General features: G+C 39.6%; 1 protein-coding gene across 1 annotated transcript in view; it reads left to right on the top strand.

Moving 5' to 3' along the window:
* rnf180a (ring finger protein 180a) overlaps positions 1–19,475 on the top strand; it is a 29,832-nt gene extending 10,357 nt beyond the window's left edge. Inside the window, exons 2-4 of the mRNA XM_061900406.1 lie at positions 12,645–12,894; positions 15,639–15,764; positions 18,345–19,475. Of these exons, the coding sequence (XP_061756390.1) occupies positions 12,645–12,894; positions 15,639–15,764; positions 18,345–18,550 (582 nt within the window). The 3' untranslated portion in view covers positions 18,551–19,475. The remainder of the gene's footprint in view (positions 1–12,644; positions 12,895–15,638; positions 15,765–18,344) is intronic.
* Positions 19,476–19,729: the final 254 nt, after the last annotated feature.

The raw sequence follows: 19,729 nt of genomic DNA, 5'->3' as shown, positions 1-19,729 counted from the left end.
TGTTTTTGTTTTTAAGGGGCATGGTATTTAAAATTTATAGTCACAAATTAGTGCGGTCAAATAATTAGTTTTTTATTCAAATCAATCCTATTTTTATGGTTTTTGATTAATAGTGATGTATCATACTAAATCACTTGCTTGCATAGTTTAAATTAACTTTGAAAAAAAGAACCAAAATATTGAGACAAAGGAAGTTTTTTTTGACAGAATGCCATTCATATTTTTGCTTTTATTAAATACCTGACTTTTATTTATGCAAAACTTGATATCAGATGTATCTCAAGTTTAATAACAGTGAAAAAATTGCAACCAAACACACAAGTTAAAGTCTCCTTACTCATCTTATCACTAATCATTTGACAACTAGCTGCACCTTTCACTGTGTTAAAATCAAATAGTTTAATGAATCTTTATTTATACACGGTGAATGCATTAATTTCTGTGATTTGAGTTCCATCCATCCATCCATTTTCTACCGCTTATTCCCTTTCGGGGTCGCGGGGGGCGCTGGCGCCTATCTCAGCTACAATCGGGCGGAAGGCAGTGTACACCCTGGACAAGTCGCAACCTCATCGCAGGGCCAACACAGATAGACAGACAACATTCACACTCACATTCACACACTAGGGCCAATTTTTAGTGTTGCCAATCAACCTATCCCCAGGTGCATGTCTTTGGAAGTGGGAGGAAGCTGGAGTATCCGGAGGGAACCACGCATTCACGGGGAGAACATGCAAACTCCACACAGAAAGATCCCGAGCCTGGATTTGAACCCAGGACTGCAGGAACTTCGTATTGTGAGGCAGACGCACCAACCCCTCTGCCACCGTGAAGCCTCTCCATGACTTGAGTTAATGTGTGAAATTTAACGGCCCTTAAAAAAACACAAAGTCTAAATTCCCATCCAGCTGTGAAAATTTCCATAGAGTACCAGTCAAAAGTTTGGAGACACTTCATGCTTATGAAAAAGTGTCTCCAAACTTTTGATTTAGCCTTCTAAAAATACAACTAAGAACAATAAAACAACAAGCAAACAGCTATAATGTAAGGAGAAACAATTAAAAGTTTGACACCAATAACATAACGCTGACATTCAAGCTGTTTTTTTTCCCTATAAAAGATCTGCTTATGGATGGGTTTTGAAATTAAAAAATATCAAAATAGTGGACACAAGCTTTGATTTTTCAGTCTGTTGCCCTTAGTAGAAACATTTTGGACACCCTCAAAAACACAAAAAATTCCACTCAAATGTTCCACCCAGGGGTGTTGTACCAAATTCTAGACCCCCATACACAAGACTGCCACAGTAAACCCACACTTGGTATGTTTACAATCAGTAACGGGGCTGGACGACGTGGCGTGGTTGGGAGAGTGGCAGTGCCAGCAACCTGAGGGTTCCTGGATCGATCCCCACCTTCTACCAACCTTGTCACGTCCGTTGTGTCCTTGAACAAGACACTTCACCTTTGCTCCTAATGGGTCGCGGATAGGGCCTTGCATGGCAGCTCCCGCCATCAGTGTGTGAATGGGTGAATGTGGAAATAGTGAAAGTGTATTTAGTGACAGTGGTTTTCTGAAGTGTTTCTGAGCCCATGTGGTGATATCCTTTAGAGATTGATATTGGTTTTTGATACGGTGCCGTCTGAGGGATCGAAGGTCACGGTCATTCAATGTTGTTTTTGTTTTTTTTTAGTTTTTGTTTTTTTTCCAAGATGGCGCTGTTGCAGTGGCTGCTGTTGGCAGGAGCTCTGTGCCTTTGTGTCATCCTTTTGTGTTTCCCTCTTGTTTTCATGTGTTATATTTTTTTTGCCTTTTGGTCCGGGACCCTTTGGGACTGTGTGACAAGGGGTGGCACTCCCGTGACCTCTGCGGTGCTTTTTTGTGGACTTCTGGATCTGTCTCCCGGGAGCCTTTTGGCCATGGAGACCAGCTGCTGGCTCTCCACCACACCAGAGTTGGTTTGGAGGGACTGGATGAGATGCGGATGAGAGGCAGGGCTGCAGAGCTCGCACTGAGCGCCGGGACGGAGAGGCTTCCTAGTGTCTTGGCTGGGTGAGCAGGTTTTCGGACACCTAAGGCTCCTTGGACGTATCCTCGCTCATCCATGCGGACTGGACACTGGCTGAGAGTGGAGTCGGCTCTCATTGTTGCTTTGTTGGGTCTGCTCCTGTCTCTGGCCATGCTCCCTCCACCCCAGCAGACGATGGCGTTGAACACCGCAGAGGCCACCACAGTGTATATGTTTCTTTTAGTTTTTATTCATAACTGTATGTAGAAGTGTCTGGTTGTATCCGCTGCTTTAATGTCTTTCATGTCCTTTGAGTTCTTTGATGTTTGATGTTTCCCTTTTACAGACATGTGAGAGGGATGTGTACTATGGCTATGAGTTGTTGTTGTTTTTTTCCCTTGGCCTCAGTCTGGACCCCCTCTCCAGGGGCCCAGGCTTAGACCCATGTTTTTATTTTATTTTATTTTATTTTATTTTAATCTTCTATTTTTTTCTCCCATTCCCCCACTTGTTTACCTGTATCTCACCTTTTTTGTAAGGGGCGCTGGAAGCTGCCAGACCCGTCAGCGATCCTGTTCTGTCTCCCTGTAATGTTTGTCTGATCTTGAATGGGATTGTGCTGAAAATTTTAATTTTCCTGAAGAAACTCTCCCGAAGGAATAAATAAAGTACTATCTAATCTATCTGATCTAATCTAATCTAATCTAATCTAATGCCTCTTACGTGGAGTGATTTCTCCAGATACTCGGAACCCTTTGATGATATTATGGACCGTAGATGTTGAAATCCCAAAATTTCTTGCAATTGCACTTTGAGAAACGTTGTTCTTAAACTGTTTGACTATTTTCTCATGCAGTTGTGGACAAAGGGGTGTACCTCGCCCCATCCTTTCTTGTGAAAGACTGAGCATTTTTTGGGAAGCTTTTTTTTACCCAATCATGGCACCCACCTGTTCACAATTAGCCTGCACACCTGTGGGATGTTCGTAATAAGTGTTTGATGAGCATTTCTTAACTTTATCAGTATTTATTGCCCCCTTTCCCAATTTCTTTTTCACTTGTTGCTGACATAAAATTTTAAAGTTAATGATTATTTGCAAAAAAAAAAAAAATTAACAGTTTGAACATCAAATATGTTGTCTTTGCAGCATATTCAACTGAATATGGGCTGAAAATGATTTGCAAATCATTGTATTCCATTTATATTTACATCTAACACAATTTCCCAACTTATATGGAAACGGGGTTTGTATAACTCTTTTACCATTATAAAAAAATATTATTGCATGGATTTGTCTCCAATAACAAAATGACGGTAGACTTCTTGCTTACTGTCGTTCTTTTCCGTTCAGCTTTTATTCCATCTTACTCAAGCAGTTAGCGAAACAATTTACATTTTATGTTATTTATGCACTCAACAAGCAGCAACGTTTGCCAGCACGCTCTCGTTCCAATGACGTCGTCTCACGGCGATTATAGATAGAGTCGTCTTGTCATGTCGGGCCATGGCTTTTGACCTGCACTGCAAAAACTAAAATCTAAGTAAGATTAAATATCTCAAATGAGGGTGCTATTTGCTTATTTTCTGTCTGATAAGATCATTCTTCTCACTAAGCAGATTTTATGTTAGAGTGTTTTACTTGTTTTAAGGGTTTTGATCCTAAATGATCTTAGTAAGACATTACAGCTTGTTGTTGAGATTTGATAACCTATATTGAGTAAAACATGCTTGAAACTAGAATATCAACTGTTGAAAAGCTCACGAGTATAAAACTGTCAAGATGGGGGGGTCGTAGCTTGCTGCGGGGTTTGTTCTCCCGGGATGCAAACGGACTATTCCGGACAAGGCGTGAAGGTAGGAACATATTTATTAATCCCACTACAAATCTGGGCATGGCATGAGGTAAACAAACATAAACTACGGCGTGGAAGAAACACAAAACTGTGGCATGGAACAAACAACATAAACACTGGCTTGGAACAAACAAGAAACTGCGGCAAGAGATAAAACAGGACTTACGTGGACACGGCGTGAATCGAGCGACATGAACTGTGGTAACGCATGGAAACCAGCAATAGCGCCAGGCCGACTGACTGGCAAAGACAGGCTTACGTAAGGGTCTTGATTAGAGACAGGTCTCCCGTCCAAAGGCAAAACCCAGTAACTCAATGTTGGTCAAAACTAAGCTGATAATAATTTTGGAGTTCCTAGGTGATATGATTCATATTAGTGTATGCGATATTGTAATTTGTTCGTAAGTAAGCTGTTACGCGCATGGCAGGACCTAGCAACTACCACATAACCGCGTAGATACAACAGAAAAACCTAATATCTCAAGGGACCAATCGGAGCTTCTTTGTCAGTCGCCTTATTGTCTTTAATGAGTCATTTGCACGAATGGGGGCCAACGGTCAACCTGATTATGTGATATTATGGCACGAGGGGATATTTGGAAGATTGGCCCAGGACGTTGCAAGCACCTTCATTAAATGTATTGTTCTTGATTCTTCCCCTTGCATACTCTTTTGGGCAGATAACTGTGGAGGTCAAAATAAAAACTGTACGCTGTACACGGCTCTTGCCCAATGTGCAAACGCAGAATGGGGCCCACCCGAGATTGTGATAAAATATCTGGAGAAAGGGCACACATTCATGAGAGCAGATTCAATCCATGGCTCAATCGGCAAGAAAATGAAAGCTCAAGAAAACATCTATACGTTTGATGACTTTGTAGATCTTTGTAAGACAGCATCAAGATAGATTGGTTTTCCTTTGTTTTCTCAAAATCAGCTAGAATTGAGTTACTAAGTCCGCAGTCCGAACACCAGAGGCAGGTGAAAATCTTAAATCGGTAACCGAACAAAACAAGGGAGCGCAAACAGGAACTAAAAGAGTCCAAAAATTAACAAAATATAACAAAAACATAATCCAGACCACAGATCAGGGGCATTGCCAGACATATTTCACTGGGGCACGTGCCCCACTGTTGATCTGCAGTGCCCCAGTAAAAATTTCACCAATAAAAAAAAAACGCTTCAGAGATTTAAGTCTACATAACATAGACAACAGCGCACATACTACTTAGTATGGTAATTGATTGCTACTGTATTCATTCCACTAACAATGAGCACATGGCTAATTAATATGGTAATTTATTTGAGACTTCGGTTGAGAGAGAGAGAAAGAGCGAGAGAGTGAGAGAGTGAGAGAGTGAGACAGAGAGAGAGAGAGAGGGGGGATTCAAATCATTGCGTGAGGTAGGTGACGTTAGCCAACAACAATTTGTTAATTACAATATTTTGATTTTGATTTGACTCAAACTGTAACTCCTAGATGGATTTAAGAAAGTTATTCGCCCGCAGCAGAGAAGAAGCGAGGAATGAGAGATGTAAGTGAAGTCCTAGCTAGCTAAGCAACATCATTGTCTTAAATTGATGCTAAGTTAGCTAACGTCATTCCTTGTATCAAGACAAACATATTCATTTGCTGTACGAGCTGTCGGGGGAATTTCCAATGAACATGAAACATAATGTTGATTATTGTCTGCTGGTTCTGCATCAATGATGATTTGGAGTAAGCATGTGTGAGTTGAGTGCTTCTCAAATGGTTTATCTTCAGGAAGAAAAACGTTTTTCCATATCATCAAGTCGTGAGCCAAATTTTTAAATCATTCAAGTTTATTTCACAGAAAAATAGCACAGTAGACTTGTCTTGTTAATCGGTGTGAGTTTGACTAAAATAATCTTGTTTTGTCACCAGAAAAATGGCTACAGCTAAAGCATCTGGTTTTGTTTCCAGAAAAAATAGTAACATTTCTGTATTTGTTTTCAGAAAGATGGCTGAAAATATCGGGTTTTGTTGCCCCATTTAGATTTTAAAAAAATATATTTCCATGTCTGTCCTGAGTCCTCCTCCAACTTGTTAGTCGGTTTGCCTTTTGCTAAAATAGTCACTAGAAAAATGGCTTAAAATATCTGGTTTTGTTGCCACAATTAGATTTTTTTCTCCCTAAACTTTTTTTTTTTCATGCACACATCTGACTGCGACTCACTGAAAATGACACACAATCCACTTTTATGTCACGACGCACCCATTAGGGAACCACTGGTCAACTGTATAACAGTTTCTGTAATATTTCCATGTCTGTCCAGAGTGATTGACCACTTTGCAAAAATGAAAACGAGACGTTACAGTGTACTTCTCAGAAAATGATTCCCTGAACAGACACACAACAGTTGTTCATTTATTCTACTACCGTGGCTTTATTGTTTTGTGTATCTGAAATAGGATTAGCCACATTGCCATAAATGGAAATTAAATAATATAAAATAACCCAGAGATGTAGGGGTGCTTTATTTTTTGTTTTACTTTTGTAGATGTTAAATTTGCAGATGATTACTGCAATATATATTTCAAAAAGATTAATTGCTCCTCCTTTTTGCTTTTACCAGTAGCAGTTTAGAAGTCTGGAGTAAAAAAGTGCACAAGTATGTCAAATGCATTAGTTAATTTCAGGTGGTTAATCAAAGATCCATACAACATAATCTGATATGATTTCATAGTTTAAAGCACTATTTATGTATTTTTTATGATAAATAAGTGCTAAAAATGTTTTTGCTTGCGCGCTTTGCACGCTCACATGAATTATTTGTGCCCCAGGTGTGCCCCAGTACAGTAATAGGTCTGCCACAGATCATGACAAAAACTATTTTTTTCAAGTCAGCATTTCTTATTTCAAGCATGTAAAAACAAAAATCATGACTTTGACACGTTTGTGTATCATAATTAAAACAGATGACAGCCAAATGGACTTTGCTGTTTTATTTCCAATGAAACAATCGAAAACAGGTGCTCATATAGTCGTACACTTGTTATTAGTGAGAATATACTTATTTTAAGGTATTTTTGGGTTCTTTGAGGTTAGCTAATTTTGGAAAGTCTTGACGAGCCAAATTGTCTTGTTTTATTGGCAGATAATTTTGCTTAGTTCTATTAAAATACCCCTCATTTATGTATTTTTTTGTCTTGTTTTTAAACACAGACTTTTTGCAGTGTCGTATTTCCACAGTGTCCCCTGTGAGGACAAGCTCCACAGTAACTGAACAGAATTACATGTTCCCTCTCTACGGAATGGACCGAGAGTCAAAGAGGAGCCGCACTTCTCCTTCCCTGGTTACTTACACATTTCACAACTAAGAAGTAAAAAAAAATTCTAACTATATTTGCTTTGGTTTTGAAAGGGAATCTTTACAACATTTAACGTTGTCCAAATAATAGAGCCTCATTCCAAAAAGTGACAAAGGTCAGAGTAGTTATTGTAGGTTCTTGCTTTTTCCCATTGGAGCTTGTTGCTGTGTGTTAATGACACACCTTCGCTACCGGGAAGTCCCAGGAGTTCCCCATGGGTGACAAATCGGTGATTACCCTGAATACACCCCTCCACCGCCCGTCATTACTCACTCCATCCAGGTGTGAGGTGTCATGAAGTGTCACCTGTGTTTATGTGGTGCTATTTCAAGGTGAAGGAGGGGTGGGAGGGGGGGCTCCAGGGGGCTGTATCTTTCCACGTGGCTCCATGGAGAATGTGTGCGAGTGTATGTGGGCTCCTGGGACAGTGGTCTGGGAGATGAGGGACATGCTGTGGACATGATACAAACTAGAATACACAGTTGTGGTCAAAAGTTTACATACACTTGTAAATAACTTTATGTCATGGCTGTCTTTAGTTTCCAAAAATTTCTACAACTCTTATTTTTTTGTGATAGAGTGATTGGAGCAAACACTGGTTGGTCACTAAAAACATGCATTCATTCCAAACAGCTGAATTTTTGTTTGAGAAGGTTTTACCTTAATATAGCTGTTTGGCCACAATACCCAGCAATATGTTTGGAGGAGAAAAGGTAAGGCCTTTAATCCCAGGAACACCATTTCTACCGCCAAGCATGGTGGTGGTAGTATTATGCAATGGGCCTGTTTTGCTGCCATTGGAACTGGTGCTTTACAGAGAGTAAATGGGACAATGAAAAAGGAGGATTACCTCCAAATTCTTCAGGATGACCTACAAACCCCGTTTCCATATGAGTTGGGAAATTGTGTTAGATGTAAATATAAACGGAGTTTGCAAATCCTTTTCAACCCATATTCTATTGAATGCACTACAAAGACAAGATATTTAATGTTCAAACTCATAAACTTCATTATTTTTTGCAAATAATAATTAACTTAGAATTTCATGGCTGCAACACGTGCCAAAGGAGTTGAAAAAGGGCATGTTCACCACTGTAACATCACCATTTCTTTTAACAACACTCAATAAACGTTTGGGAACTGAGGAAACTAATTGTCGAAGCTTTGAAAGTGGAATTCTTTATCATTCTTGTTTTATGCATAGCTTCAGTCATTCAACAGTGGATGGTCCACTTCCCCTTTGGTCCGGATGACACTATGTCATCCAAAAACAATTTGAAATGTGGACTCGTCAAACCACAGAACACTTTTTCCACTTTGCATCAGTTCATCTTACACGATCTCGGGCCCAGAGAAACCGGCGGGGTTTCTGGATGTTGTTGATAAATGGCTTTTGTTTTGCATAGTAGAGCATTAACTTGCACTTACAGATGTAGCGACAAACTGTATTTAGTGACTGGTTTTCTGAAGTGTTCCTGAGCCCATGTGGTGATATCCTTAAGAGATTGATGTCGGTTTTTGATATAGTGCCGTCTGCGGGATCGAAGGTCACGGTCATTCAATGTTGGTTTCCGGCCATGCCGCTTACATGGAGTGATTTCTCCAGATTCTCTGAACCTTTTGATGATTTTATGGACCGTAGATGTTGAAATGCATAAATTTCTTGCAATTGCACTTTGAGAACGTTGTTCTTAAACTGTTTGACTATTTGCTCACGCAGTTGTGGACAAAGGGGTGTACCTCGCCCCATCCTTTCTTGTGAAAGACTGAGCATTTATTGGGAAGCTGTTTTTATACCCAATCATGGCACCCACCTGTTCCCAAATTAGCCTGCACACCTGTGGGATGTTCCAAATAAGTGTTTGATGAGCATTTCTTAACTTTATCAGTATTTATTGCCACCTTTCCCAACTTCTTTATCACGTGTTGCTGGCATCAAATTCTAAAGTTAATCATTATTTGCAAAAAAATAATAATAATATCAGTTTGAACATCAAATATGTTGTCTTTGTAGCATATTCAAGTGAATATGGGTTGAAAATTATCTGCAAATCATTGTATTCCTTTTATATTTACATCTAACACAATTTCCCAAATCATATGGAAATGGGGTTTGTACAAAGTCGAGACATTTGTGAATTGCAAGTTCCTTTTTAGTGACGTATTCTAAACATAAGCTATATATTTTTTTTGTATTCATCTCTCGGTGCAATGAGTTTTCATCCCTTCGCCACAAGCAAGATTTCTTTCCAAATGTACATTCCCCCCAACACTCCCTGGATCAGGTGTCTAATACATTACAGAATGTGCGAAAACATAAGGGACAGTCATCTCACTCTGCTGCAGTCTCACTTGACCAACACATTATTTCGTGCATGTAGGCGTGGAATAATAGAGAGAAAAAAGTACGTCAACCTCGAAACTAAAGATGATATTTTCAGTCGCGATGGTGTCTGTTTTTAAATCCCATCTGTGCTGTCGTTGATGGTATTGTGGTGACAAATCCATGCGGGAGAAATACAAATCGAAGTGGAGATGTAATACCTCAAGATTCAAATGCATTTTAAAGTTTACAGAATGGAAAAAATATATATACATACCTCGCTAAGATATTAAAAAGCTAAAGAAGTGAACTGAAAGGTTACAAAAATGTGTCTACAGTAGGGAGGGGATTCATATGACCCAATTTGTCACGGTTTACCTGACACATGAAACATGACAAATTGGAAGGCGCACCACCCACTTTAGCCGCCGGATGACAGTAGTGTTGAATATTTAAAAAATGTGTTTTGTGGAGGGCATCACTGTGGAACATGGGTTAGTGCACGTGCCTCACAATACGAAGGTCCTGAGTAGTCCTGAGTTCAATCCCGGGCTCGGGATCTTTCTGTGTGGAGTTTGCATGTTCTCCCCGTGACTGCGTGGGTTCCCTCCGGGTACTCCGGCTTCCTCTCACCTCCAAAGACATGCACCTGGGGATAGGTTGATTGGCAATGCTAAATTGGCCCTATTGTGTGAATGTGGGTGTGAATGTTGTCTGTCTATCTGTATTGGCCCTGCGATGAGATGGCAACTTGTCCAGAGTGTGGACCGCCTTCCGCCCGAATGCAGCTGAGATAGGCTTCAGCGACCCTGAAAGGGACAAGCGGTAGGAAAAGGATGGATGGAGTTCCTACGAGGGCATCACTGTGGAACATGGGTTAGTGCATGTGCCTCACAATACGAAGGTCCTGAGTAGTCCTGAGTTCAATCCCGGGCTCGGGATCTTTCTGTGTGAAGTTTGCATGTTCTCCTAGTGACTGCGTGGGTTCCCTCCGGGTACTCCGGCTTCCTCCCACCTCCAAAGACATGCACCTGGGGATAGGTTGATTGGCAACACTAAATTGGCCCTAGTGTGTGAATGTGGGTGTGAATGTTGTCTGTCTATCTGTGTTGGCCCTGTGATGAAGTGGCGACTTGGATGGATGGAGTTCGTACGACTGTTAGTTGTAGTATATACATTATCATTTTCACCAATTTACACACACAATGCGCTAACCACGAGCTATCTTCTTTGCTTAGTTGTGACGGGCAATTTGTTCTGTAGACTTGACAACAATAGGCCTTCTGACTAAAAGCCAAAATCACTTTTAACAGTGATTTGTTTACAGCACGGGCTCAAGGGAGCCAAACTGCAGATAAGGATTGTTGTTTTTTTCCAAGCATGCAGACACACTCCTATAGCTTGTCTGATCGTAATCTTCCATTCTGGAAGAAAGCCTCTGCATTATGTTATCCGTTTGCGATTCAATTCTGAGATTGCCAAAGCCAGACCCATGTCCTCCATCGCGACGGGCAGCCTCTGGGCTCCTTGCACGCTTGCCATTGTCTTCCGAATTTGTCGATACACCAAAGCAATGCTCGGCCCAAGCAGCAGATGCCCTTAGATCACAGTTTCAAATAGATTGAAAGCTTCCACGTTCTCGACGGGAAGTAATGAGAGTCTCAGGACCTGCCATTTGCCCTACAAGTCCCTCATGTACCCAGCAGCAAACTTTCCGTCAGGACATGCAGGTCCTGCTCCTCATCGAGAAGATTTTGTCAATCGAGTTGAGAGTCCAGTTATTAAATTCCTTAGAAATATTTTTACATTTTGGAGACCGGTGCATAAAGAGAGGCTCCTAAAATATCATCATCATTGGCGGTTACTCGAAACGAGTATGATGATCCTCCTGGTAGGGGGGTATCCCTTTATGAAGGATGCATGTGCGTGACTTTGTTTAACGTGAAGAAACTGGTGCACAGACGGTCACCACACCATCCTTGACAGATCTGGGGAAGGGTCCAGTGGCATGAAGTCCAAGAGGACTGGGGACCCTTTTCTGCTGCAGCCCTCTCCCGCCATCCCAGCCGTTGTGATTCTCCATAGGGTTAACAATCATCCTACCCCTGTTCCACCGTTGAGGTTTTGGGTTGTTATTTCCCCATAACTGGTCCTGTAGATTAACTACGATCAAATATTGGACAGGACATCGGAAATGTGCAAATAAAGTTGTACTTTATTTTTTTAAATGCGCGAGTTGTCACCCCCGGATGCTGCAGGACTGGATTGGATAGTAGTCTATTTATTTCAATTCTTAGTTTTATCTTTATAATAATAATAATAATAGATTTTATTTGTAAAAAGCACTTTACGTTGAGCAAACAACCTCAAAGTGCCACAGTGTAAAAAAATAGTAATTATAAAAATAAATAAGATATAAAACTAGAAACAGCCCAATAGCTACAACCAGCATGCATGTCTATATAAAGGCTTTTTTTAAAAGATGGGTTTTTAAGCCTTTTTTAAAAGCATCCACAGTCTGAGGTGCCCTCAGGTGGTCAGGGAGAGCTTTCCACAGATTGGGAGCAGCGGAGCAGAACGCCGGTCTCCCATTGTTCGAAGCTATGTCCGTGGAGGTTGGAGGAGGTTAGCCTGTATGGAGCGGAGGTGTCGTGTGGAGGATTTGGGGGTGAGCAGTTCCTTGAGGTAGAGGGGGGCATTTCCATGGAGGCACTGGTGAGTTAGTAGGGAGATTTTGAATTCAATCCTGAATGGAACAGGAAGCCAGTGAAGAGATTTGAGAGTTGGTGTGATGTGGTCATATTTCCGCACTCTCATCAGGATCCTCGCAGCACTATTTTGTATGTACTGCAGCTTCCGGATGTTATTGCTGGGGATCCTGACAAGAAGTGCGTTGCAGTAGTCGAGCCTTATAACTTCTTGTGTAATTTTTTTTATCCCTTATTTGTTCCAACTACCGCACCTTAAATTGGAGTCCTTAATCTCGTTATACGCAAATATGAAAATAAAGTCCTTTCTATTCTATTCTATTCTATTGTATTATATTATATTCTATACGACAATATGTAAAATGACCTCACCCTAGCAAATGTGAATAAACACATTTGCTTTACTTCCCTCCCTCAGAGTTCCACAGCTAACGTTAGCAGCACCGACAGCTGCGACGACGACGACGACGACGAGGAAGAAGTGCTGAGCAACAAAGAGGGTTACATCTGCGCCGTGTGTCTGGACGTCTACTTCAGCCCGTACATGTGTCAGCCCTGCAGGCACGTCTTCTGTGAGCCTTGTCTGAGAACGCTGGCCAAAAACTGTCCCGCCAACACCCCCTGCCCCCTCTGCAGGACCACCATTACGCACGTATTCTTCCAGAAGGGTGAGTCCACACTTCACAGTCATGTGCTTGTTGGCTGCAGCTGCCGGCGTCCCAGTGGGGATAAAGTCCACAGCAGATGAGACAAACACACAATTCTCTGGCTTTGGCTTTTTTTTTTTTGTCATGATTGCACTGGAACGAGAGTCAACATGAGAACTCTGCCTAAAATGACGTTAAAAATAAAAGTAGAATTTGCAATTTGCAGTTCCACTCGGATCCAGTAGGTGATCATTGTGCATAATTAAGTACGGAGAAAGATGTTTATTTTGACTGAATCTGGTGGATCAATGTTCCCACTTGGCTGCAATGCAAGCAGATTATTACTGCAATAATTGATGTGCCTGCCCATCTTTAACAGCAATAATACCAAAACGATAATGATACATTGCATTAATAAAGCATGTTTTCAAGTGCAGCACGGTGGAAGAGGGGTTAGTGCATGTGCCTCACAATACAAAGGTCCTGAGTAGTCCTGGGTTCGATCCTAGGCTCGGGATCTTTCTGTGTGGAGTTTGCATGTTCTCCCCTTGACTGCGTGGGTTCCCTCCGATTAGTCCGGCTTCCTCCAACGTTGCACCTGGGGATAGTTTGATTGGCAACAATAAATTGGCCCTAGTGTGTGAATGTTGTCTTTCTATCTGTGTTGGCCCTGTGATGAGGTGGCGACTTGTCCGGGGTGTACCCCGCAACCCCAAAAGGGACAAGCGGTAGGAAATGGATGGATGGATGGGTTTCAGTTGCTGAAATGATAACACATATATATATATATATATATATATATATATATATATATATATATATATATATATATATATATATATATATATATATATATATATATATATATATATATATATATATATATATAAAGTACAGGTAAAATGTTTATACACACCTTCTCATTCAATGGGTTTTCTGTATTTTCATGACTATTTACATTGTAGATTGGCCCTGAAGGCATCACAACTATGAATGAACACATGTGGTTATGTACTTGACAAAAAAAAGGGGGAAATAACTGAAAACATATATTATAGTATAGTTTCTTCAAGATAGCCACCCTTTGCTCTGATTACTTTTTCGCACACTCTTGGCATTCTCTCGATGAGCTTCAAGCACACCTGTGAAGTGTGTAAACCATTTCAGGTGACTACCTTCTTGAAGCTCATTGAGAGAATGCCAAGAGTGTGCGAAAAAGTAATCAGAGCAAAGGGTGGCTATTTTAAAGAAACTAGAATATAAAACATGTTTTCAGTTATTTCACCTTTTTTTTGTCAAGTACATAACTCCACATGTGTTCATTCCTAGTTTTGATGCCTTCAGTGACAATCCACAATGTAAATAGTCATGAAAATAAAGAAAACGCATTGAATGAGAAAGTGTGTCCAAATGTTTGGTCTGTACTATGTATATATTCTGACACCTTTATCCAGATCCACATCATTTGTATAGCTTCTATGTTGACACTTAACAAGGTTTCATGGAACTTGGTTATGTAGTTTTGCATGATTACTAATTTTACTATCTTTTCTCAACTCAAAATGTGAGTTTAATTCAATATTTTCAAGTTATATTACATGATTGTAGAATTTTTCTGAGCCAAATAAATATGAGTCTTTTTGTCAGGCTTTGACTAAGGAATGAACTCAGATGCAGAGTAGGGATTCTTAGTAAGGCATTTTATTTTGACAGCTCTTTCACCTCCAGAGTCAGAGTAATACAAAATCTACGAATAACAAAAACGGTCAGCGAAAAAGGTTCCCAAAAAAAGCGAATAACCGAAAATCACTCCTAAAAGGAGGAAAATACGAAAACAAAGACGAACTATAATTTGCGCCGTATCAGCTATGAAACTTAACATAAAACGCTCCAACAGGAGGAAGAAAACAATGACTGTAAACATTTCTAGTCTTAATCTTAATCTAATTAAGTTAAACAGAAATCACTCAAGAAATTTGAGGAAGGAAATATTAGTAGGAAAAAATAACTAACCACTTCAGTTGAACAAAAGCTAAATAACTTAATTCACTCTGACGAAGAGAAAAGCTCAAACTCAAAATAGCGGCGTGGGAACTCAGGATCTAGGAAAATAAGTGTGGGGCGAGGCAAGGCATGAACATACACATGGAAGCCAGACGGGCACGAAAGCTCGAGACAATCCGGCACAGAACAAGGGGAGGCATGGGTTTATATGACACATGAGGGTAGTGGGAAACAGGTGGAAACAATCAGGGGTCAGGGATGACGTCAGACTGGTGATCTGAAAAAAGACGAGTTGTTTTTCAAAATAAAACATGCAATTCACAAGACAAAAAACAAAACAAGACAAGACATCCCTGTGTGACACTTTTGATTGCACTTAGCTGAGGTAATATTGCTTAATTCTGTCGATGACAATCAAAACTGAGCATTATGGTCTTTGATTGCATTTGTACTTAATATTGTGGTTGTCAATATTGTGGATGTTGCCTGATTCGACCCCTTTTGTATGATTAATTCATGAGATGGGTCACATTATAATGTGTGTTGGAGAAAGTGTGCCGCAAAAAGGCAGAGCGGAATGCGGTCATGATGACGAACGCAGAAGGAGACGAGAGCTCTCAATGGTGATTATGGCGGTGGTAATTTGCTTCTTACGTTGATTAGCTAAACCAAGGTCATGCCGACACAACAAGACGAGAGTCTTGTCAAGTTTCATGTGAAAATCAAACCCAAACGCCATTTTGTTTTGTTTTTCCTCACAGAGTTAAACAATATGGCGAGGACCTTCTTCCCAAAGGAATACCTGTGTCGGAAGCAGAACTTCCAGAAGGCGAGTTGTGCGAAATGGCCTCTTCCGAGCTGCAGAAAGCTCTTCAGAATATTTGGAGGTAATTTGTTCAACTCATTAATTAAAAAGAAACCATAGTGAAGAGCAAACCTTCGCAAAAGGTGCACAATATTGTTGCAAAGGTCATCTGAAAAAGCTTAAAATTACAGTTCCACCCCAGTCCTGTAGGTGGCAACAGTAAAGAAAACTACACTCTAGTGCAATTGTTCTCAAATGGGGGTACGCGTACCCCTGGGGGCACTTGAAGGTATGCCAAGGGGTACGTGAGATTTTTCAAAAATATTCTAAAAATAGCAACAATTCAAAAATTATTTATAAATATATTTATTGAATAATACTTCAACAAAATACAAATGCAAGTTCATAAACTATGAAAAGAAATGCAACAATGCAATAATCAGTGTTGACAGCTAGATTTTTTTGTGAAGATGTTCCATAAATATTGATGTTAAAGATTTGTTTTTTTTGTGAAGAAATTAAGTTCATGAATCCAGATGGATCTCTATTACAATCCCCAAAGAGGGCACTTTAAGTTGATGATTTCTTCTATGTGTATAAATCTTTATTTATAACTGAATTACTTGTTTATTTTTCAACAAGTTTTTAGTTATTTTTATATCTGTTTTCCAAATGGTTCAAGAAAGACCACTACAAATGAGCAATATTTTTTACTGTTATACAATATAATAAATCAGAAACTGATGAAATAGTGCTGTATTTTACTTCTTTATCTCTTTTTTGTATCAAAAATGCTTTGCTCTGATTAGGGGGTACTTGAATTAAAAAAATCTTCACAGGGGGTACATCACTGAAAAAAGGTTGAGAACCACTGCTCTAGTGGCTTTGGAACTTTTTCGGCTACTCGGGGCACTTTTTTACCCGAGTATTCTATGTTGGATACACAGTGGTGCCTTGTTTTTTGTTTTGTTTTTAAATCTACAAGAAAAAACACAGGCCAAAAACATTTCCTTGGGTGTGGTACATAAAATGTTCCCTCTAATGTAAAAGCTATAAATGTACTATTGATCCAAACTACAGAATGGATGCTGTGTTATTTGGAAATGGGCGACAAATGTATTATTTCCGACAAGTAACATGTTACTTTTTTAACCCTTGGATTATGTTGAAAAAAAATGACATTGATTTACCATTGATTTGGAGTGCATGATAAAGTGCAAAGCAAAACATAGCTACTGTATGTCATGGTTATTTATTTGCAAGTTGAGGTGTCTTGATCTGACATTGATATATGATCCGTAATCAAAGTATCGGATGATATCTTCTTGCAACCAAAATGTTCCATGTACTGTAAGCTCCGGTGCCAGCATTCCCACACCACCTTTATTTGTGCGTAGCTCGATAGTGAGTTAACATTCAAATGTCCTCAAATAAATACCAGGTTTGATATTTTCTTCAGTCACTCAATCAATCAATGTTTATTTACATAGCCATAAATCACAAGTGTCTCAAAGGGCTGCATAAGCCACAACAACATCCTCGGTTCAGAGCCTACATAAGGGCAAGGAAAAACTCACAACCCAGTGGGATGTCAATTTTCTTGTATTTTAGTGAAGTCATTTACACAAAAGTTAAACAGCTTGCAGCTACACAACAGCTAAGCAAACAATAGCTCATGTGCTGGACATACAGCATGTAATACGTGTCCTCAATTAAAACAATATTGTAGTCGGAAACATGACATTTGTCAACATAAACAGGTAAGAAATAGTTGCATATTACTAATAGATACAAAGCATAAGCATATTACAAAAGCATATTAGAAAGTATCCAGTAAGTAAGTATAATTCCAATTACTGTAACGGTACAGTAGAGAAGGAGACGACACGGACACAGGGACGTCGCTTAGCTTGCAGAGTATTTATTTATACAAAACAATGATTTGTGTAATTAATCCAAATATTTGTAGTGCGACTATGTGAAGCGATTATATGTTGAGTGTTACCGGGAGATATTGAAGGTGCCTGTCGAGATAGCTGCGGAAGTCCAAAAAGGGCCAGGCAGGCTCGGAGGTCTGGGGACAGGCATATGAGTCATCATACCGCAACGTTTTCAACAGGATACTTTGCGCAAAATTTAAAATTGCAATTTAGTAAACTACCCCGGCCGTATTGGCATGTGTTGCAATGTTAATATTTCATCATTGATATATAAACTATCAGACTGCGTGGTCGGTAGCAGTGGGTTTCAGTAGACCTTTAATTCTTACTATAAAAAGGTGCAAACAAAAGGTGCGCACAAGGCAGAGACACAAACTTGTCTATGGAGCAAAACGAACACTAAGACGTAAACTATGGGCATGAAACAAATAAACACTTACTGTGACACGAATAAACAAAAACATACTTGGCCAAGCATGAAATGAGCATAAACAGAGTGATGAGGCCAGCACGACCAACTGAAAAATCAGGCTTAAATAATAATGACATGATTGAAACTGGTGCCTGAATGAGGCAGGTGATACTAGTGGGTCGTCATGGTGACAAAACAAACAAGGATGCGTAAAAACAGCAACTAATGGAATTTTAACCAGACAGAACATAACTAAACAAAACATGATCACAAAACATGACACTATGATACATCAAAGTGTCTCATTCAGGTTTCAGGAGACCTTCCAGTCCAGGAGCGTGGCGCCAGTTGCCCCGCGGGGGAGCCTACCGTCTGGACGCTTTGGACTTTGACAACGACACCCAAGGGTGGCACTTTGACATGGACATGGTCATCATCTACATTTACTCGGTCAACTGGATCGTTGGCTTCTTCATCTTCTGCATTCTGTGTTACCTCTTTTTCCCCTCTTTTTGAAAACATGGAATGAATAATGAGAGATGGATATTTGAACGGAATTGTGTGACCATAGCAACAACAATGTCATAGAACAACAAACATTAGGTACATCTGCACAATTGAATTACAGTCCATTCAATAGAAGAGCGTTAACAAAAATGAATAATAACGCTTTTATGTGTGGAGATTACGAGAAATGGCCATGCTAGACCACTCAAGCAGCATGTTGTTATCATCAATATTATTTTTACTTTAGCATGTGCCAGCCTAATGCTAATAAATACCGCCATTATTGCTTGAATGTCTAGTGATAAATAATCAAGGCCTCAGTGTGTGTGTGGCACACTCACTGGCTGTATTGACACTGCAGTGATGCTGTGTTGGTGCTTCATAATAACCCTTTCGTCTGCATTAAGGAAGGGGATACAAAAGGCCCTATTTGTTGTCAGTTTACCTAAGACATGAAACGGGAAGAATTGGGGGGGTTGGGGGGATGCACAACCCACTATCCGCATGGCAATAGAGTGTTGAATATCTTAAAATGTGTTTTGTGGCAATACCAATTTTGACCACAGCGTAAAGTGGCGCTTTCCACCTTTTTCGGCAGACCGCATTACAAAATGATTAATACGGGAGATCCAACCAGAATGAGGTCGTGTGAATTTCTTCACTATTGAACATTTGATCGGCAAATAAAATATATATAGTTCCAAAATATAACTGCATTTTCGAACGAACAGCTGTTATATATAATAAATATTATATTTTATATATATGATATAGACCACGGGTCACCAACCTTTTTGAAACCAAGAGCTACTTCTTGGGTACTGATTAATGCGAAAGGCTACCAGTTTGATACACACATAAATAAATTGCCAGAAATAGCCAATTTGCTCAATTTACCTTTAATATATATATATATATATATATATATATATATATATATATATATATACACAGTATATATATATATGTATATATCATGGGTATTTCTGTCTGTCATTCCGTGGTACATTTTTTTTTTTTTTTTACGGAAGGTTTTTTGTAGAGAATAAATGATGACAAAAACACTTAATTGAACGGTTTAAAAGAGGAGAAAACAGGAGAAAAATGAAAATTAAATTTTGAAACATAGTTTATCTTAAATTTTCAGTCTTTAAAATTCAAAATTCAACCGAAAAAAAAGAAAAGAAA

This window comes from Nerophis ophidion, linkage group LG01 (genome assembly GCF_033978795.1).
Source record: "Nerophis ophidion isolate RoL-2023_Sa linkage group LG01, RoL_Noph_v1.0, whole genome shotgun sequence".
NCBI classification, from domain to species: Eukaryota; Metazoa; Chordata; class Actinopteri; order Syngnathiformes; family Syngnathidae; genus Nerophis; species Nerophis ophidion.
This window is presented reverse-complemented; position numbering and strand designations above follow the sequence as displayed.